The sequence below is a fragment of the Dermacentor silvarum genome, chromosome 4 (assembly GCF_013339745.2).
Source record: "Dermacentor silvarum isolate Dsil-2018 chromosome 4, BIME_Dsil_1.4, whole genome shotgun sequence".
In the NCBI taxonomy this organism is placed as follows: Eukaryota; Metazoa; Arthropoda; class Arachnida; order Ixodida; family Ixodidae; genus Dermacentor; species Dermacentor silvarum.
In genome coordinates this window covers 113,760,633-113,781,198 of record NC_051157.2, presented here as the reverse complement: position 1 = coordinate 113,781,198, position 20,566 = coordinate 113,760,633, and the positions used below count along the sequence as shown (strand labels likewise).

Here is a 20,566-nt window from a genome sequence, read left to right as displayed (position 1 = left end):
GCACGAAGTTCAGAGATATAATCTAAAACAAACGGTAAATTTAAGTAATACATTTCTATGAAACTTTTATTTGTGCTCGAAATGATCTTTTTCAAGAGTGGAGTGGAGTTGGCACGGTTATGTCATGCGTAGAGCAGGTGACCAAGGTCTCGTCTCTCATGACATTTTCGAGTGGTCGACTCCATCCTCCGAATCAGTGTCGAGCAGATTCGGCGTTCCTCGAACTCAGACAAGCACGCAAGCTGAACGTGTGACTGCTTCTCGAATGAGGAAACGGTAGAGGCGAAACCACGCGACTAAAGCAAACGTTCGATTTCGCGCAGCCAAAGCTGCCGGTAGGACGAGCGTTTGTTGAGACGCCAGCATGCCGTGGACTACAATCGTCGCCAACAGCCACGATGCTGTGTTGTGATGACGTGGCGGGAAACACTCTCAATCTTGACGACTGCTCCTACGACAGGGCTCAGAGTGCCTGAACGCGCTCGACGCGGTAGGGGAGCGATCGAAAAGAGCCAGCCGAAAGCATGGCGCGCTCGCTCTTTCGACCAGTCGAAGACCATCGTTGCTCGCAATAGTAGTCGAGAGCGCTCCGAAACGACCAGCCGAAGACCATTAAAGTAACAGAATGGGGTAGCGTGGTAAGGAAGAGGCTGTCGAGAGTGACAGAAGGTTAGGTGGGAGTGATGAGACCAGTTAAGTTTGCAGGCACATGACAGAAATAGAGTCTGCTGACGCAAAACAGGGATAACTGGATATAGCTGGGAGGGGGCCTTTGTCCTGCAGCCGACCCGAATGGGCTATTTATGAAGTTGCGGTGTACACATTTCTGTGCTCGACTTGGATTTGCCAGTTCTGTCTGGTAGTGGGAAGTTAAAAAGCCACAGATATTAAGATGTTGTACTTCGGGCTCGACTCCGATTTTTTTATTCAAATGGATTTGAATATTAAACTTTAAAATGCTCCGATTAGACAAGCACTGAATCGATTAGAAGGAAATTCATTGCATTTAAGAAGGAAAGCTGAACTCTACCGACTGTTAGAAGGAAATTAATTGCATTTAAGAAGGAAAGCTGAACTCTACCGACTGTAGAAAAACGCTTAACCTTGCACTCGGCCACGCAAGGCTTGAAACAGCGAAGCTGGGCGATCGTAGCTGAGCATTTTCCGGAAGTGCGTGCATACTTTTAATCTTATTACTCATGATGATGATAATGTCTTTTAGCGCGTGTCGGACTTAGGGCTCTGTTATACTCCGGCGTTCACAACGCGCGCGCGCGCCGGGGTTCGTTTCGTCGCGTCACGTCGGCGATGCCCCGCCAGGCGCCAATCCGCCTCCCCTATAGTCCAACGCGACGCGGCCCGACGCAGCGGCCGTAGCCAAAGCAGCGCATGCTCAGTAGAGCAGAGCGCCGCGCGGAAAGTGAGCGCCGCGTGGAAAGAAACACGGACGCGGTGCAGTCTGGGTAACGTCGTCGGCGCGAAATGCAACATGCTGTATTTCGCGCCGGCTGCCGCCGGGCCGCGCCGACGGACGCTGGTTGCGTCGGTCGCGCCTCGCGTCAGACTATAGAGTGCTCGCGTTTTGCTAGCGTAGCGTCGCTGCGCCGAGCGTGCGCGCGCGTCGACGTTACGTCGGAGTATAACAGAGCCCTTACGGCCGTCACTGCGTGTTGCTTAGCACAGCTTGCAACACCGACACCGGGTTCCAAGGCCGACACAGCGTTCTACCGCGTTGCAATGCCGACAATGCGTTACAGCAGACCCGCTCCGTGAATGCGTCTCTCTCTCTCTCTCTCTCTCTCTCTCTCTCTCTCGCTCTCATTTTCTTTATCTCTCTCCCGAGCATAGCGCGCAAACCTCTTCTTCGCCCCGCAGAGCATTGGCACGAGCGCGTGCGAACGCGCCAGCTGTGGACGAAGACGACCATGCTCGAACGCAATCATATGGTTTGCATAAATGCTTGTTCTGCAAGCGCGGCTGTGAGCATAAAAAAAAAAACAGCTGTATAGCCTAGTGGTTAAGACGCTCGCCTTGGGATCATCGGCACGGGGATTCGAATCCCGCCTCGCCAAGAAAGTTTATTTCCTTTTATTTATTTCTTCATCGCTGATGATGATGGTTTCTTGATACGAACCACAAATTACGGCTGGCTTAAACAGCTTCGCTGTTAAAAAAGAGAAGATCGGTTTAGGGCCTCACTTTTTAAAGCGAAAGCCTGAAATTTCTGTTTCAAGGTCGCTGTGAGGTACAGAAAAAGTCAGCGAGCTCGCCTCGCGCTCGTGCCACTGCTCGCGCGTTCGTCGTCTTATTCCACAGATGGATCCGACGCTGCTCATCACAAAATAAAGGGGAAGCGTAATGCAGTAATAATGCAACATAGACGACTATGGCGCTACAGTAAATATGAGGCGGTGCGTGGAATCTGGAAAGGAGTAATGGGGCCAGCGCTAATGTTTGCAAATGCAATTCTGCGCTGGCATTCCCATACTGCCCCTCGCGCTCAACGACGGAGGGCGTTGAGGGAAAGGGCAACATCGGCGCTGGGGAGGAGGAGGGAAATGCCAGCGGCGGCGCCCGTAGAACGTTCTGGAAACGGTGGCAGCACGCTCGCAGCGCGCTCGCGCGTCTTGTATACGTCGCCGCGCGGGCTCAGAGCTTCATTCCACATTCCTATGGGTCCAACAAAGCTTTCCGCCTTCTCCGTAATTTTTGTACATTTGCGAAGAGGGGGGGGGGGGGGGGATTGTCGTTCGCTCGTTTGTTCGTGCTGTTCGCTTACATCGACAATCATTATCGATGGTTCCCGCACAGTTTTATTTTACTACAAGTATTCACGAATATGAATCTATCTACATGTTTTACAGCGCTCACTTAAATGCATGTTCATAACGCGTGCAAAACTACCGAGCACACACACGACCGAATTGAAAACAGTTGAAAAAACATAGGCAAGGCAAGCACCGGTGTGAAAGGTAATATAAACAGACGGAAAACAACTAATGTTTGTGGAGCACAAGCAGAAAAAAATTTTGATATCTGGAGAGTTCGCGGTCTCAAGGTCGATGTCTGCGACAACCGTCGAGAGACGCGCGCAGTATAGTTCTCGAAAGGAGAGAGAGCGACAGTTCTCGCCAGGATGCACGAGCAATGTATATACATATGTCCCACGAGCGCGCAGAGGCTATATCGCGCCGATGCCCCCTGCCGTTGAAGCGTGTGGGGCCCTCACAGACGCGCGCTAACCAGCGTCCTGCGCCGCGTCACACTCCGCTACTGTCCTTCACACCGCCCTGCACGCTCCTTCGTGCCACCACTCGTGGACGCTTTTCTTGCGCAGTTTATCTGGAGGCGGCGGTGGCGCGTGCAGCATTGCGCACACGCGGCACCAGAAGTACGTGTTGACGAACTCGCCGGTGCCTTTCCACTCGAAGTACTGGTTGTACAGCGTCCGGTTGCGGCTAAGCAGGTGCAGGTACTCGGCCAGCTCCTTGGGCGACGCGTAAGTCGTCCACGTGGATGTACGAATGGTACGGAGCCGCGGCCAGGTACTCCTCACGGGAAGCGCCCATCACCACGGGGACCACATTGTGCCTGGGAAGAGTTGAGACGTTGGCCTGCGTGTCAGGGGAGCATGTCTCGCGCCGAGTCAGGGAGGCGGTGAGTCAAATGGGGTCCCTCTGTTTTCGGATAAACCCCGACGATTCCCGATTTTATTTTTTTTCGGCACCCCAGACATGTTTGATAAAAATCGGGCTAAACCCGTTTTCTCCCCCGATGTTCCGCCCTTTCGTAAAAGATAATGCAAAAATTGGCAGCCACTTATGCATCCTTACGTGATTTGATATGGCTTATTTAATTAATTTGTTAAGTCAGATACGTGACGTCATACATTGTCACGCGTCCTTCGCAAGTCTACCTTAATCCACCTTGCCCTAATTTGTACCAACCTTAATGCACCTTAATCCTCGCTGGTGATTATTTTTGGTACGAACTCGTTGAGGACAACGCCGGCTTTTCTGCCTCATAGGACATTTGTGCTTTCGCATTAATAAATGCATGCGTTTCAAAAGCAACGAACGCTGTTTTCTCAGCGTAATTAGACACGGGAAAGATAATAGACCCACGCATGCATGTGCTGATGAACGAACGCTGACCGATCGTGAGAGGTCAGTATACATCGTATCAATATCTATAATATAAATATGACATACACTTCCTTTTCGTTCAAAACTCAAGTGCTAAAACCAGCATGTATAATATATTCGGTGCCTGCCGGCCTCAAGTGAAGGAAAGCTTGTTGCTCATTAAGCAGCCGTGTTTACATGAATACTACAGTGGTACATCGCATCGCAGTTTCCGCACTTGGCACACATGTAAACGACGGTAATGCTCTTGGAAGCGAAAGCATTGCTAACGGTGGCTGTGACGTTGAAAAGAGGTTTTATCAACTAAGGTGCGATGAAAGAAGGGCGGCAAAGTGGGCTAGTTAGTATTCCATTAATTTTTGCTACAAGGGCGTATAACGCGAAACAGTAATACGGGACTACAAGGACGAAAGACCCGGCAAGTCAAAGATGGACAAAAGAAAAGAAAAGGCTTAAAATGCACATGGCAATGTCTGCCAACAAGAACTTATGTGAGATAAGAAAACAGCATTACCCCTCTTGAGGAAGAAAAGTGCAGTCACCCATTCGGACACTCAAACAATTTAGTATATATGGTGGTTGTATAGGAAGAAGGGGCAAAAAGGCAGCTAAATGCCTGACAACGTGCCAACCCGTGCACACTAACCACCAAGTTTCAAAGCGCGCATCGCATTGGTCTTTATCGATATGGTAATGAAAGAATCGAATTTTACAACTCTATAGAAAAAAATAATAAAGCACACCGTAGAAATCGTTTCACAAAGTGCTTATACAAATAAAATGACAAGACCTTGATCCCAACTAAACGTTTCAAAAGAAAAACACATTAGAAAGCAGACTATGCGATTAAGAAACATTGTGACACTTGCGCGCGCCATGGCGCATTGCACCGTTGTAAGCAGCACCGTTTCTAAAAGAACAGATCGCGAAATAACAATAAAATTCACATCTGAAGCACGAGTACATAAACATGCATCTTATTTTTAGAAAACGCTGCTGATCAGCTTTCTTCTATCATGCTGGTAGTTACACAATGTGTATTCAGAAGCTGTGGAAACCATGCGTCTCACTTTTTGCCTGACATAATTTGTCCGCATTCTCTCACTACAATAGGTAGTGCATCTAAAACTATCTGCATGTTGTTTGCGAAAATAAGTTTCACGGAATGCGTCCGGGTTTTTTTGTAGCAAATATTTTCAAACGTTAGGATGTAATTGTGCTTGCGGTAGACAGGGGCAGAATGCATTCTATCAAGCACACAGCTTGATAGAATGGAAGGCTTTCTTAAATTCGTGGAATATTCCAATTGGGTCAAGTTCCTGCTCAACATGATGAATTAATTTGCCTTTAATAGCCAACAAGGGCTTCTCAGTAGAATTTTTTCTTCTGAAAGCCATATTGGTGATTTGTTATACCTTTCTAGCTACAAAAATGCGAAATTCGGATATACATGACACGCTCTATATATTTTTTTTAATATGGGCAACACAGAAATGGGCTATAGTTATTCAAGTCATTTTGATCACCACCTTTGTAGATCGCCGAAATTCTGCCTAACTTGAGCTTATCGGAAAATATTCCAGTGCTTAAAATCAGGTTGCAAATATGTAAAAGTGGTAAGCTAATATATTGTGAAACTGTGTTTAATGGTTCTGCTTTTATACCATCAGCACCTGTTACCCAATTGTTCTGTCAGTTCATTATTAGGAAATTTACTTCTGATTCATCTGTGGTAGCCCAAAATTTGATTCATTAATGTGACTTGTTATGCACGATTCATAGCGAATATCGGTACTAGCGGATATTTCAAAAGCCCGCAATGTCACAAAATTGTTTTTAAACATATCAGCAAGCAATGTGCCAGAGCAAGACACGCCCTCTATAAAGGTTCAGGTATAGTCTGTGTTTGATGTTAACAAAGGATTGTTCACAGTATTCCAAACGGCTTTCTGGGTATTCATAATGCTTGCAAACTCATTTTCATATTAGTTTATGTGTGCTCGCTTTATATCAGGTCCTAACTTATTCCTGACCCGTTTTAACTGAACTAAGTACTCAATCCGCTTTGTTTGGATGAAAGCGCTTTGTTTTCCATTGTTAAAAAAAGTGCGGAGAACAAAGCATGCAAGGGATAACCAAGAACGTTTAGATTTCTTTGTTTTGTTTCGTTTAAGAATATAACTAATTGCCACCAGAAAGAATTTGTTCGTCACACGACTTGCGAGCAACTCTCTGTCACATGTTCTTGTCAGTTATTTGGCATGCATTAAATATAACATTTGTGCCCAAAACAGAGACCATTGCCTCTGTCAATTGTTTGTGATGTGACAACAACACAAACAACACAATTGTTTGTGTTGTTGTTGTTGTCAACAACAACAACAACAACAACAACAACAACAACAACAACAACAACAACAACAACAACAACAACAACAACAACAACAACAACAACAACAACAAAGATTTGTTCCGAATACCAGCGAATGTCGACTCAGAAACGATGGGTAGGCGTGTTTGCCAAACTTTTCTGTGACTTGTATGTTCACCTACTTACAAACCTCATTACTGTTAATAACAACACACTTCTACGATGTCATTGGCACTTTTTAGCACTGTGTACGGGTGCATTCATCTGGTCAGGGCCACTGATTCCTTATTCAGGGAATTGATCAATTAAGGAATCAATTTTTTGGTCTACCACAGATGAATCAGAAGTAAATTTCCTCATAATGAACTGACAGAACAATTGGGTAACAGGTGCTGATGGTATAAAAGCAGAACCATTAAACACAGTTTCACAATATATTAGCTTACCACTTTTACATATTTGCAACCTGATTTTAAGCACTCGAATATTTTCCGATAAAACAAGTTCGATCTATATTGTTCACCTGCATAGAAGATTTCAGCAATCACAATTCAGGCCTCGTAGCTGACGATAAAGCGCTCGCGTGTAGCTGTTAACAATTTTGGGGGCTGTACAAAGCGCTACATAGCGGGCACGCGTGTACCTTATGCAAATGACAAGCTGCGCTTTCTTTCTTTCTTTCTTTCTTCTTCCTTTCTCTCTCTCTCTCTCTCTTTTTCTTTCTGAACCCATATACTAGCGCTGTCGCGTAAACGGTATATGTTCAGACCATATGCAATAAATTCATCATATCTTGCCGCTAGACGGTTCGAGTTTTGTTTGCTGCATGGTATTTTTCGTACGCTGTATTACCTATTCCTTCTGTCCGGAACGGATCTGTTTAATCTATTCAATCCCGCTGCTGTGACGCTGAAACTTTTGCATCTACTTGCTGCTGCAGTGGTTGCTGGGGCTTAATTTCCTGTCCGTATACGCTTCCGCGTCTGCCTGTCAGTTATATAACAATGGAACTGTCCGCGTATGATTTTCAATCATACATGCTTCGGGCACTTCCTTTATATCTCTATACGCGTATACTGTGATGCCAACTCCACTTTCAAAATTAACGTTCTCGTTCAGGGTTCCATCTCATTCAATTCTCTTCTCTACAATTTTGTTATGGTTTTTACAAACAGGGAAGTCACGGTTATCGGGTCGTCTATCTATAGCGAAACGGCGAGACAGCTGCCTCTTGTAATTTTTGTTTGAACAACCGACTCTGAAGCTGTGGGGGGCGTATTGCACTCGGTTGTGTTGCTTATTCTTTCATTAAATTCTTGCGTCCGCTAAGATTTATTGGCGTCCAGTTCTGGCTTCCCCACTTCATTAAGGCCACCCAATTTACTCTTTTCCTTTACTTCTATTTATTTTTATTCCACGCGGTAATTATTTTACGTCTACAGATGCTGTGGGGAGCGAGGGGGATGTCTTTATTGGTTTTTATAAACAACCGGTTGCATGGGTTAACAGGGTGCCGTACCCTACACATACCAAGTTAAAAAAAAAGACCCTTTTCAGAGTATGCTAGTCTGATGCACACATAAAATGCATCAGTGAAATTGTATAGTATAGCTGGTGCTCCCACAATTCGGAAGTCTTGGGAATCTGCTTTGACGCTGTTACGATTTCGTTGAATTCAAGAGCTCCAGATCCTGCTCAAATAATTTACCATACCAGAGGTTATTTGAAACGTTTCACTATATACCCATTGTACTCGTTCGTTACACCCAACGTGTTGTGCACACGTTAAGATACTACCAATTCACTATAATCGAGCTGTAATGAAACGTTTCTATATTCAGTGACTCTATATTATGTTCACTATATTCACTATACTCCTTCGCTGCAGTCGAGGTTCGCTTGTGCACACTTAAAAAAAAGGAAAAACAGCTGCTCTGTATCTACCCAATGCGAAGACGGGGGATCGTTCCGCACCTGCGGCAAGTTGTTTTTGCATCCAATTTCATTTCCATTAATTTATCATTCATCTAATTTACTTAATAAGTACAAGTTATTATGATATGGCTTCTTATGATATGATTAATGAAATAGGGCCCCTCGGTTCCCTTTCTGCACACACACGCACACGCACACACACACACACACGCACACACGCACACACGCGCACACACACCACACATCACACACACACACACACACACCACACACACACACACACACACACACACACACACACACGCACACGCACACGCACACGCACACACGCACACACGCGCGCGCACGCACACTATTTAAAATCTTGGTGCATGATAGTCGGGACACCCTGTATAAGCTATGCATTTCCTTGGAGAAAGTTACAGTCGTGTTGCGCGCTGGCCCACCCCTAAATTTAATTTGGTCCTCCCCTAGAGAATGTTGATAGCAGGCGAAGGAGCCGGCAAATTCGTGTAGCATGCTGATAAGTTTCGCGCGTTGCGTGGACGTTGAAATCACCGGAGACTGACTGATGGAAGTTCACTCCAACAGCCATCGAGTCACACTGTCGAACGCATCGAGGGGCGAAGAATGTGCGTCGTCGGGAGCGTCGAATAGTATTGAGGAATCCACTGTTTTAGCGTAGCCGAGGCATTCTCCGCGGTGCAACGCAATCGACAGGAAAGACACGTTGCAGCACACATGGCACCCCGAACGCGGGCAAAACGCCGACGGCGTCGACAACAGTTCTGCGCGTTGCTGGTGCTGCTGCATGTCCAAGTTTTATACAGCTGATAAAACTCCGCGGTGCAACGCAATCGGCAGGAAAGACACGTTGCAGCACACATGACACCACAGTCAGCACCGAGGACGATGATGGTACAGGGCAACAGAACAGAACGGCGACGGGCGAAGAAGTCTCATGGCGTGAATAGTACGAAGGAGGCGGTGCAAAACCCGCGCCGCGGAACTCGCGGACCGCTGGCGTCGAAAAGAGCACAGGTAACCCTGTCTCAGCGCCAATAGATGACCATCGCGTGTATGGTGCTTTGCATCTGCCTTTTGAAAGTCGCTATTGGAAATGACAATAAAACTTCAGCGGTACTAGAAGTTACAGCTTGATTGACATTGCGAACAAATATTCGAAAGAACTCGGAAGCAATATCTTTTTGTAACTTGTTTGGGCAGTAACTATAGCCTATGTAACGCGGTCCTGTGCAAAATGTTGGCGGCCAGAGACCGCAGGTTTTAAGTTTTGACTGGTTGCCCGGATGATCTCGTTTGAGTGCCCGGATAACGGCTCTGACTTTCGGCTCAAGGTCACTTGAAGGTCACCGACAACGGGAGCGAAAATTATTTCATGCTTAAAAAGAAGATTGAAAAGGATGAAGGTACTGAAACAAGAAAGGAATGAAGACAAAGGCAAGGAGAAAAAGCAAAAAAGGAAGGCAGGAACGGAAACAAAGAGCCTAGTGAAGGAAACAAATAACAAAAAAATGAAGCAACTAAAGAGTAGAAGGAAATAAAGGAATCGTGGAGCACGTACCGGAGAGCATTGAAGAATTTTTCGGTGATGTAGTCCTTGCAGTTAGCGTTCTCGAAAGACAGGTAAAAATGGTAGTCATTGTCCAACATTTGGTAGCACCTCTCGCTCTCAGAGCGAGGGCAGTCGAGCGTACCGCACAAGCCGTAGATGTCCACCTATCCGCATAAAAAAAGAAAAAAAAAGTAATCTTCATTAGAGTTTCGGAGTGGGGCTCACCATTTCATTCTCACTCCTTTCCTGAGAGGGGGGATTCACGTAGTTCCACTTCTTTTATTTCATCTGAATGGCGAGAGTCGAATGAAACATTCTCACTACTGGATTGACTGAGTTGATCCATTTTATTTCCATAATTACACTAAATGAAACGCTTGATCTCTACTTGTGCCTATATTTCTGAAGTCTGAAAACCGTTCCAAATAACATTACGTACAATTTTTTTTCGCAGAAGGAGCATCTGCAGCGCGTTGTTGGCTATACATCTCTCGAATACATACTGTTTTAAAAAAGGAAAGTCTTTTCTCAATTTTGGTTCCGGCAAAGATCTCTCTGCCTGTGTGCTTTCAAAAACGATCACGGGCCCTCAAAAGAAGCGTTGCGCATTAAACCACTTCCACACTGTTCCGGATGCGTCAGCTTTCACATACCGGATGAATATCTTACGTAATCGCTTCGGAGTTAATTTTGAGAAGGACAGAAGGTCAACGTGAAATCAAATTTGCAAGGGATAAACGTGCAAGTGATAACGGTATTTGCCTTTTTTTGTGTCTAGTTTAAGATGAAGTTGAACTGAAACGATCTCCGCCTTGTAGCTCATGTCGGCTCCATTAGTTTCGAAAATGGAAGGGGCCAACGCCACCTACCTGTATGTGTTTCTGGAGCTCGTGCGCGTAATCGAGGCGCCGGTTCGAGGCGGCGCAGTTGGAAACAAACCACGCGACCATCTTGGTCTTGTTCTGGGAGTAGTCGAAGTCGCGCTTAATGGTCTTCACCAGCGGGTCGAAAAGCACGAATTTCTCGTACGGCGTCACAATGTCCGAGTCCTTTCTGCGAGTGGGAAGGAAAAAAAATTCACATGGTCCCTTATGATGACTTGAAGGCGAAAGCCCAAGTGCCGATGCATATAAGATGGTCACATGACGTACACATCTCCCTTCATTCTCTTAGTCTTAATTCACCTGAATGAACTATTTCTTAATTAACTGTGTCTTACTTACCTTCGCCTTCATTAACACCAAAGGTCGTGGGTTCGAGTGCTTTAGTTAACTCTACCTTAATTACATGTGCCTTAATTTACTTCGCCCTAATTAGCACCACAGGTGGGGGGGGGGGATCGACTGCCACCAAAAGGTCCAGGGTTCGACTCCCACCAACGGCCGAGGGTACGACTCCGGCCACAGGTCGTGGGTTCGGCTACCACCTATGGTCTTGGGTTCGTAGTCTTTTTGTACTTTCGTGTCGTCGACGCGTTTTCGCTCAAGGTCGACTGACCGACGTGGCATCTAAGGCTTTCGCCTTAATAAACTGATAAGGGACGACTGTTCTAGCTGTCTCACATTCGTTTTCGCGCTCCCACTAAACCCATTCACAGCCGAGGGCGACTCCCCTCTGCATTTCCTAGGAAAGTTCAACGAGTGAGAAATACCGGCCCGCATTGTTCGTGGCGTATTCTGAAATCCTGTTCATTGTAAAATGAATGCAGGGAGGCACCCCGCAGAAGGCCTTCTGGGTCGAGTGGATGCATCGAACATGTAGGTCCGTGTGTTTGTGACGCTTATAGGTCCTTATTGCATGTCCATAGTTTGTCAGCCAGAAGGACAGTTATTTAACAGAGAGGCGCGATGAGTCCCTTGAAATTGTTTCTACTGAAAGACAGCAGCGATTTTTGCGGCTACCAGGGTGCTATTTTAAACAATGGCACGAAGTTTGCTTTTGCAGCACTTCGACTTTCTGGAATGTTCGAACTGTTGTTGTACCCATCCCTTCTATCTCTACTCTTCTAGGCCCTGAGGATACTGTAATAAATAAATAAATAAATAAATAAATAAATAAATAAATAAATAAATAAATAAATAAATAAATAAATAAATAAATAAATAAATAAATAAATAAATAAATTAAATAAATAAATAAATAAATAAATAAATAACCTAAGACCCAAAAGTGACATAAAAAGGCGGGTCTCTCAACTGAGTGATGCAGTTTTGTTACTGAACCTGTTAATAGTCTCGCTATCACAGCTACTGGCCCAGCTTATCCTACAAGAGGATGTCTCACTGTGGTGACGCAGTTTTCTTCACGTTTTGTGTACACTCCAAGGTTACTCGAAGGACTTTAACCAAATGGTTGTCTGGCCGTCCGACACACCTATAAAATGTGCCCATAAGCTTTCCAGCTCTTCCTTCCTCCTTGGATTCGTAAAGCTATACGACAAGATTGGCTGGAGCGAGGATGGGAGAGAGAAGCAGAGACGAAGGAAACTAACTTGGTAAACGAACCGGGCCAGTATTCGCAATAACGTTTTTACGTTAGAACTGTTAACAGATACCAGAGTCAATTGCGATATCGTGCATATTATTAGGAAGGAGGTCGGCCGATGCCAAAAAACACTTACGAATGAATTATTTTTTTTTGAATTCGGCCCACAGTGAACACGTAGTATGCGAAACACTCGTCTATAGAATATCAAAGCCTAAGCTCTAACGAATTTACATCAACATACACGTGGGCCCTGAGCGTTCCTCCAGCGCCTTCTACGCGGCGGCTAGCTATCTGGGGTCCTAATTGAAGTCGTCGTCTGCGTACCGGTAGGTGGCCATCCAGTCGATATCCGTGTCTCCACTCTGGACGAATGTGTGCATAGGGTTCTCGAGCAGGTACAGGATCTTCACTTGGCGCCCCTTGATTTCTGCAACCTCAGGGTCGTAGTAGTAGTCCTTGTAGATGAAGGCATCCACGGCGGTGCCACTTCGCTCCCGCAAGTACGACCCCTGGTAGACGACGCACTTGTCCACCGGACACCGGTCTCGCAGAAACAGATCGCGTCCACCCAGGAAGTCGTACCAGCCGCCATGCAGGACGATGGTCTTCATGGCCGTCGTCTCTGCGCACCCGCCAAAGCGCCTCAGTGGCGACAATGTTCCGCTGCTCAACGTGAGGTACCGGGCTCAATTCCTGGCCGCAACAGCGGTATTTCGATATCGGAGCCTTCCGTGTTGCTTTCAGTACCTTAAGATCACTCACTCACTCAATCGATCGATCGATCGATTAATCAATCAATCAATCAATCAATCAATCAATCAATCAATCAATCAATCAATCAATCAATTATATTTCTATTTTCCTGTTCGTGCCTGTCGAGTGATATGCGACAGCTGCACACGTCACAGCACCCCCACGTTTCATAACAGCATTAACAAATAAAGCTAACCAAAAATTGCCCCAGCTGCATATCTCAGAATTAACATCTATAGGGAACCTATCGCTTGGCTTTGACAATCACCCTTGCATAATTTCTGCTCAACATTTTTGACCACTGTCTCATTGCAGCCAACCAGAGGCAGATTTTTCCCTGTCCATACCGATTTAACCACGAATGTTGAGCTGTGGGTCAATTGAATCCTCTGTTTATCCAATGTGACCAGTTCACTTCCGACGGCTCAATACTGCTTCACTCGACCACTTTGCAAGAGGCCCTAGCATGTTTCACGGGCTGTTCGACGTGCCCCATTACGTGAGCAATGGTGAAGGAACAGATTGACGTTCCTTGCAATGCCCACGGCAAATAATTTACGTGCGCACGTGGTTTAAGCTGGAGATTGAAATCTGAAAAAAGAAATGAAAGCAAGAAAAAAGAAAACTTGTGACTTGAATGACTACATTTAAGCAATATCTTATTACACTGCAATTATAGAGAATTTTCTAGAATATGCACGAAGTAACATACGACAATCTCAACACACACACACACACACACACGCACACGCACACGCACGCACGCACGCACGCACGTACATACATACATACATACATACATACCTACATACATACGTACATACATACATACATACATACATACATACATACATACATACATACATACATACATACATACATACATACATACATACACACATACATACATACATACATACATACATACGTACATACATACATACTACATACATACATACATACATACATACATACATACATACATACATACATACATACATACATACATACATACATACATACATACATAGCAACAAGTACAACGAAGCTAGTCGGTGTATCTGGCAGCACAATTAAAAAAAAGAAAAAAAAACATCGTTTACTATGGAATACGTAAAAAAACTACGGGAGGTCTCACCATTCGATGCATCATGCCACTTGCGATTATTCGTGTCAGAAGTGGTATCTGCAAAACAGAGAATAACGCGCACGACTTAGAACGAAAAAAAAAAAGAAAGAAGGCTGGAGTGTCACTAACAGTAATCAGCGAACAAGCTCAATTTAATTCTGGACTCTTGATCAGATGTGAAACGGTATAGTCATTTAGGCCTCGGTGTTGTTTCTCGATGTGGTCTGTTGTCCGTTGTTTTGTTTGTCTCCATGTCGTCCTTCACGTGTTTGTCCACCATCTGTCTCTTCAGTGAGTCAGTCTGCTCATTCCAGCACAGGCATGTCAGGTGAGTACTGCCTACCTGCCTTCCTGCGATGGTACACTCATCTTCCCTATAGAGATGTCATTACAAGTGTCGTAGCTTACGTCTACGAATCCGGGTATTTCGTAAAAGGTACATCTCAATTGACTATTTATTGACTTCACGAGGAGAAAAAAAAATGAGCGCTGGCAGGGACAAAAAGTTTGTCATGTGTAAGCAGCTTCATACGGTCCCTGATGATGATGATGATGATGACGATATATGTGTCCCTTGCCTTTGTATCGGGTAATCTACGGGAGGATGAAACCCGGATCTAAACTCTAAATTATGAGAAAAAATACTCGTAAAAGGCTTTTTATACCCTTACAGGCAAATGTTTGCGAACTGTGAATCAAGGTTTCATTTGCCAAGCGTCACAAACGAAAAGATAAAATCATGCAAAAGACAGTATCGATAATTATTATTATCTTGCGGTTGCACAAGAACAGGCTAAACTCTCTCATGTGATTTCGTATCCCGCTTCATACGATATGTACAATAAGTGAAGGGTTCAGAGCGCATGACTCACTGACGCTCTTGGCCTGCCCCTTGTATCCTGGCGGCAGGTACATGAGCTGCGACACGATGCGGTCGTCCTGCGGCGACTGCGGGTCGGGCCACACGTTGGGGAGCCTCGACAGCTTGCTCGATGGACGAGGCCACTCGGTGCCGTTGGTGAAGAACCAGGGCAACTTGTTCCTCGACCACGACGGGGACAGGTCGTCGTGTCGGTGGTCGGCTTGCTCGCTGTCCCTGCACGTAGGCGTACGCGGATAGTGACCGGTCGTATAGATTCCGGTTGTTTCGTGTGCGACGACAACTCGCGTTCTCCTCTCTGACCATTCCCTGCCCCTCTCCCCCACCTCCCACTAAAAACAATATTACACTGAACAGCTTATAGTTATGCAATGGCATGACACTTATCCTGCAACCAATAACTTTAATGAATTTGACATAAATGTTCACTAGAGCACGTGAATTATTAGGCGCTCTCTTCGACGCGCTCTCACGAGTAAACCTCAGCTGACAACGTGCTACTTGCTGCTGCAAATGCAATAACCATTTGCGATAACGAAGAAGCGTATTCTGCATCTGTTGCCATAGCTCCGAGAGGGGTCATAGATGACTCCGAGAGGGGTCATCGAGTCTGGCAAATGGTGTGTACGTGCTCTCAAAAAAAAAAAAAAAATCTTAGAAGAATTTTTATATAATGCGTAGTGCAGATAACCGGCATTATAGTTACAGAATGGGTGCCACGAGACGGAAAGCACAGTCGCTGACGGCAAAGAACTATACGTGGTCTGACGTGATTAGTAAACTTGCCGGCATAAGATGAGGCCAGCTGTCGCAAGAGAGGGGTGTAAATGGAGATCGCTCGGGGAGGTCTCTGTTCCGCAGTGTACATAAAGATGATGACGATGATGATGATGATGATGATGATGATGATGATGATGATGATGATGATGATGATGCCTTCGCACAAACCAACCTGAAGATCTGGCGCTCCATGATCCTACGGTCCCGCTCCGTCCTGCTCTCGCGTCCGTCCTGCTCGACTCCGTGGCTGTCTTGGCCGCTGACCTCGGCTGCCTTCAGTTGCTGCTGCCTCCAGGGCGGCTGCCAGGCGCTCGAGGAGGTCATCAACTTCATCTGGTAGTTGATGAGCATGGCGCAGCTAGCCAGTGCCAGGGCCATGGCGCAGCGGCGAAGGAACCGCATGCGTCGGAAAGGCTGCCACAGGACCATAGTGGGCTGACTGTTGTGCTGGCTGTTCACAGATCTTCACAGAGCTGTACGCGGGGCATGAACGGGAGTTCAGCGACGATGCGCGCATTGAAAGGAGAATAAAGTGGCCGATTATTGACCGCAATCGCTCATTACAAATGGTAACTTGAAAGGAAAACATCCGTCCGAGGATAACACGAAGCTATAAAAGAAACCCATACGTACTTTGTTCTTTAGAAAGAAACCTTCGCAGTTGAAGAAAACGTTGTCCTGGTCCAGGTATTCAACACGGGCGTTGGTCCCGAATTTGATCGCCGGACCAGGATAAATTTTTCTTAAACTGCGAAGCTTTTTGAGGAATCAATGCGGGTTTCCTTTGCACAGTTTCTTGCTACCCCGAATGGCAGTATTTTCCCTTTCATGAAACTTTCTCCGTCTTACGCGCTTTCGCAAGACTCATTTGCCTTAGTGGTACCTTGTGCGAAGCAAGGACGATTATGAAAGCCTTTGGGCCGTCACGGATACAAACTTATGTCTCGAACCGATCAACGTTGAATACTGACAATAGAAAGAGACGCGTAAATGCGAACATTTTACATCAAACTGGTTTCTTTTTCTTTGACAAGGGTGCGCTTCAATAAGCTGGAACTAGCAATTAAGTCTTCGCGGCGCAGAAATCACCAGAACCGATTACGTACCAGTTCACAACTTTCTTCAGGTTACGCGTTATACAGTATGCACATGATCCCGGCCACGGCGGCCGAATTTATATGGGGGCCAAATGCGAAAACACCCGTGCGCATGGATTTAGATGCACGGTTAAAGGACCCCAGGTGGTCCAAATTATTCCGAAATCCCCCACTACGACGTGCCTCATAATCAGATCGTGGTGTTAGAACGTAAAACTCCATAATCTAATTTTTTAACTCTATGCACATAAGGAGTAACTTTCGTTTAGCCATAGCCTGTAGTAAAGGACGTGCATGAAATCAGTGGAAATCACTGCAGGCTGCGTGGCTTGGCAGGGGGTAGTTAATAACGTGCACCTAGTATCGCATAACTAGAATAAAGTTGCGGACCCCCGTAGAATCGCTGTAGTGTTTTCTGTTCCACGAATACTAGCATGTTTGTGCGCGTGTATTTCACGTTGGAATATATGTTCGTAGGACAATGGCGGCACGAAATACGGGAAGGCGTAAGTGCGTGAGAAGACCTTGGATACTCGCCTTTATAGAGCACGTATGTGCAAAATTTACCGCTGAATACGTTCACTGCGGATGACATTACTTCTGGGTGTAAAGAATAACGATTACCTCATGTTTCTTGTCATAAAAACACTTATTTTTACTTAGGCACAGAGATAAAGGTTTAACATCGTGCGATAGGTGTGGTGTCATGTGTTCAGTTTCGGTTGACGATGATGATGACTTCTGTTGCCTTCCCCTATAATACGGGGCGACGACAAATAGTGACATAGCCTGCTTGAGCTAATTATGTATGGCATACATGCATAGCTGTCTAACGCATTGCCTATCTCTCCTTGATCTGTTCTGTCTTCACTAAAACCTCTGTCTTTATATTGTACAGTTAACTATGCCTGTAACGACTCCAGTTATATCAATGTCTTCCCCGATTTTTTCCCACCAATCCTCTAAACCTGTCTTGCTTATCTTCACTGCTGGCCAGTTAATGCTTCTATCTGCTTTGAATTCCAGTGTTTATGGAAGGTAGACGTTCCCTGCGAGTCTTGTTGGGTGAATATCTAGGCATGAATACCCTTCGGTGGCGGGCTAGCAAGCGCACGATCGTAAAGGTCTATCCTTTCTGTGTAGCCTCGCACGTCACCGGGGGGTTCATATCTTTGTGAAATTATTATTTCATTACAACGTGCTGAGTCATTTTCGTACTTTTGCTGCAGCAGACACATGCCTCACCATGTGGCGAATGTTTGCGCCGCTATGTTTTGTCAGCCAGCTCACGCCTCAAACAGCAAGGCCCTCTGTATTATCTGACAGAATATAGTGCAGATCCTAATCGCAGTATGCTACTTATAGCATACTGCAATACTGAAATTGCATAACGCCCTGCAACGTCCATCGGCGACGCTACAGCATATAGGTTGACGTGTTGGCGCTATACATCCCAGGTTTTAGTGTCAAACCGCGGTATTCGAAACGCACATCAGATGTGCTCTTCGCCATCGCTTTGTCGTCCATATCCCTTTAGGGTCTATTTACACGAAAGATGACGACGGAGGGACCGCAGGGTTAAAACTACTTTCATACTGTTCTACAGGCATCCGGTTTTATATTCGAGATGAATACTTAACGTAGTCGCTTCTGGGTTAACGTTGAAAAAAAAATTATTGAAGGCAATTTGCACAATGATGATGATGATGATGTGGTACAGGTGGTGTGGCTCTATTCGCAGCGTATACACTACAAGAGCTCGCTTGCGTCCACACAGCGCTAACGCAAATGCGCGTTTGCGCTACACTGCCGGTACTTATGAGTTCCCCGACAATGGCATCACTCACGCTTTGGTGGCTGCGGTTCTGCTCGCGGATGTGTGAGGCACGGTACACGATGTGCTCTGGAAGGCGTTGACGTGCAATCTGCAACGTTTAGCTGGAGTAAACACGCACCGCCGACTTCGAAAAGAAGAGGACGACTAGTCGCTCTACTTCTTCTTCCTCTTCTGCATTAACGCACGTGGCAGCTACATCCATGGCAGGGCACCATAAATCCTCAGGGAGGCACCGTTAAAGAATCCCAAAGACTTGAGCACGTGCTTGTTCTTACAGGCTCATACGTCGCTAGCCGGGAATCCAGTGCTTAAATGATTTTCTAAATCGCAACACCGGTGACCACACAACTCTTATGCATAGACAGTTTAATTACTATGGGGTCATTACGCTGGTTTGGCGAAGCAGACTGATGGTTGACGTGGGTAGACCCTCCTACATCCTTGACATTTAACGATCGCTCTATGCATTTCATAGTAACGTGCGTTGACCTAAATGACCCTTGCAGCATTCTGGGGTGATCAGTGTTTATACTACAGTAATGCGTAAGGCGTACGAAAGGTACAGTGCTTACCAATCTCGGCGGTTTTTCATTAGTCGCTTTACTCCGGTGTGGACATTCAACAACTCGTGCAATTTCTTCGCGGGCCCCTTCCCAAAGCCAGCGATATGAGGGCTCATCGAAGGCGTCCACAACATGGACTGGGGACGCCGACGAAGATCGAGCGCGTTTGAAAGCTCGTACACAGAGCTATTTGCCGTAAAAGAGACCGCAGAGTGCGTGCTCGTGCGAATCCACGTTTGCACGTATCGTTTTACTCTAGGGAAAAGCAAGCCCCATTCTCTGGTTCTGCCTCATTGCACGGCTGCCGTGCGAGCAGGCGGGCACGATTCCGGATTAGGCACATGTCGAGAGCGTTCTAACGCGTTGAGATTAAGAGCAAACGGGCAGATCATGTAATGCCTACAGCTCGAGTTGTGTCTGACTGCATCCAATCGTTATTACTTCAACTTGTTCTGGCCACTGATTCTAGTCTGAAGTATATATATATATATATATATATATATATATATATAAGGTGATAGCTGACCACCGAATCTCGGACAATTTGAGAGTAACGGAGGTTGTACTAAGGGAAAGGGTTTAACACACACACACACACGCACACACGCACACGCACCCACGCACACACGCACACACGCGCACACGCACACACGCACACACACACGCACGCACGCACACACACGCACACGCACGCACACGCACACGCACGCACACGCACGCACACACACGCACACACGCACACGCACACGCACGCACACACACACACATATAAAGAACGCCATGGCCAGAGGAGGGCGACCCATAGTTTGCGCTGTTTCCTTATTTTTATTGTCTGTGCGAAGCACCTTATGCGCTCGGGCTGTCGGCGTCTCCTGTCGTCGTCATCACGGTAAAGCAAGCGGCTCGTGCTTGGCACGCGCTCATGCTAGGGAGCCTACTCATGCTACTGCTCCCGCGTTCTTCGTCGTCGTCGTTTTCCACAGCTGGCTGCGTTGCCGCTCATCATTCTAGCG

General features: G+C 46.1%; 1 protein-coding gene across 1 annotated transcript; it reads right to left on the bottom strand.

The window, feature by feature from the left end:
* Window positions 1-3,280: 3,280 nt before the first annotated feature.
* LOC119448844 (glycoprotein 3-alpha-L-fucosyltransferase A-like) lies at window positions 3,281-16,612 on the bottom strand. Its single transcript, XM_049666523.1, is given in 7 exon segments — window positions 3,281-3,502; window positions 3,504-3,591; window positions 10,037-10,191; window positions 10,897-11,080; window positions 12,839-13,136; window positions 15,269-15,492; window positions 16,229-16,612. Coding segments are annotated over 7 exon segments (1,428 nt in total). The 5' UTR covers window positions 16,486-16,612.
* Between the last annotated feature and the right edge of the window lie 3,954 nt (window positions 16,613-20,566).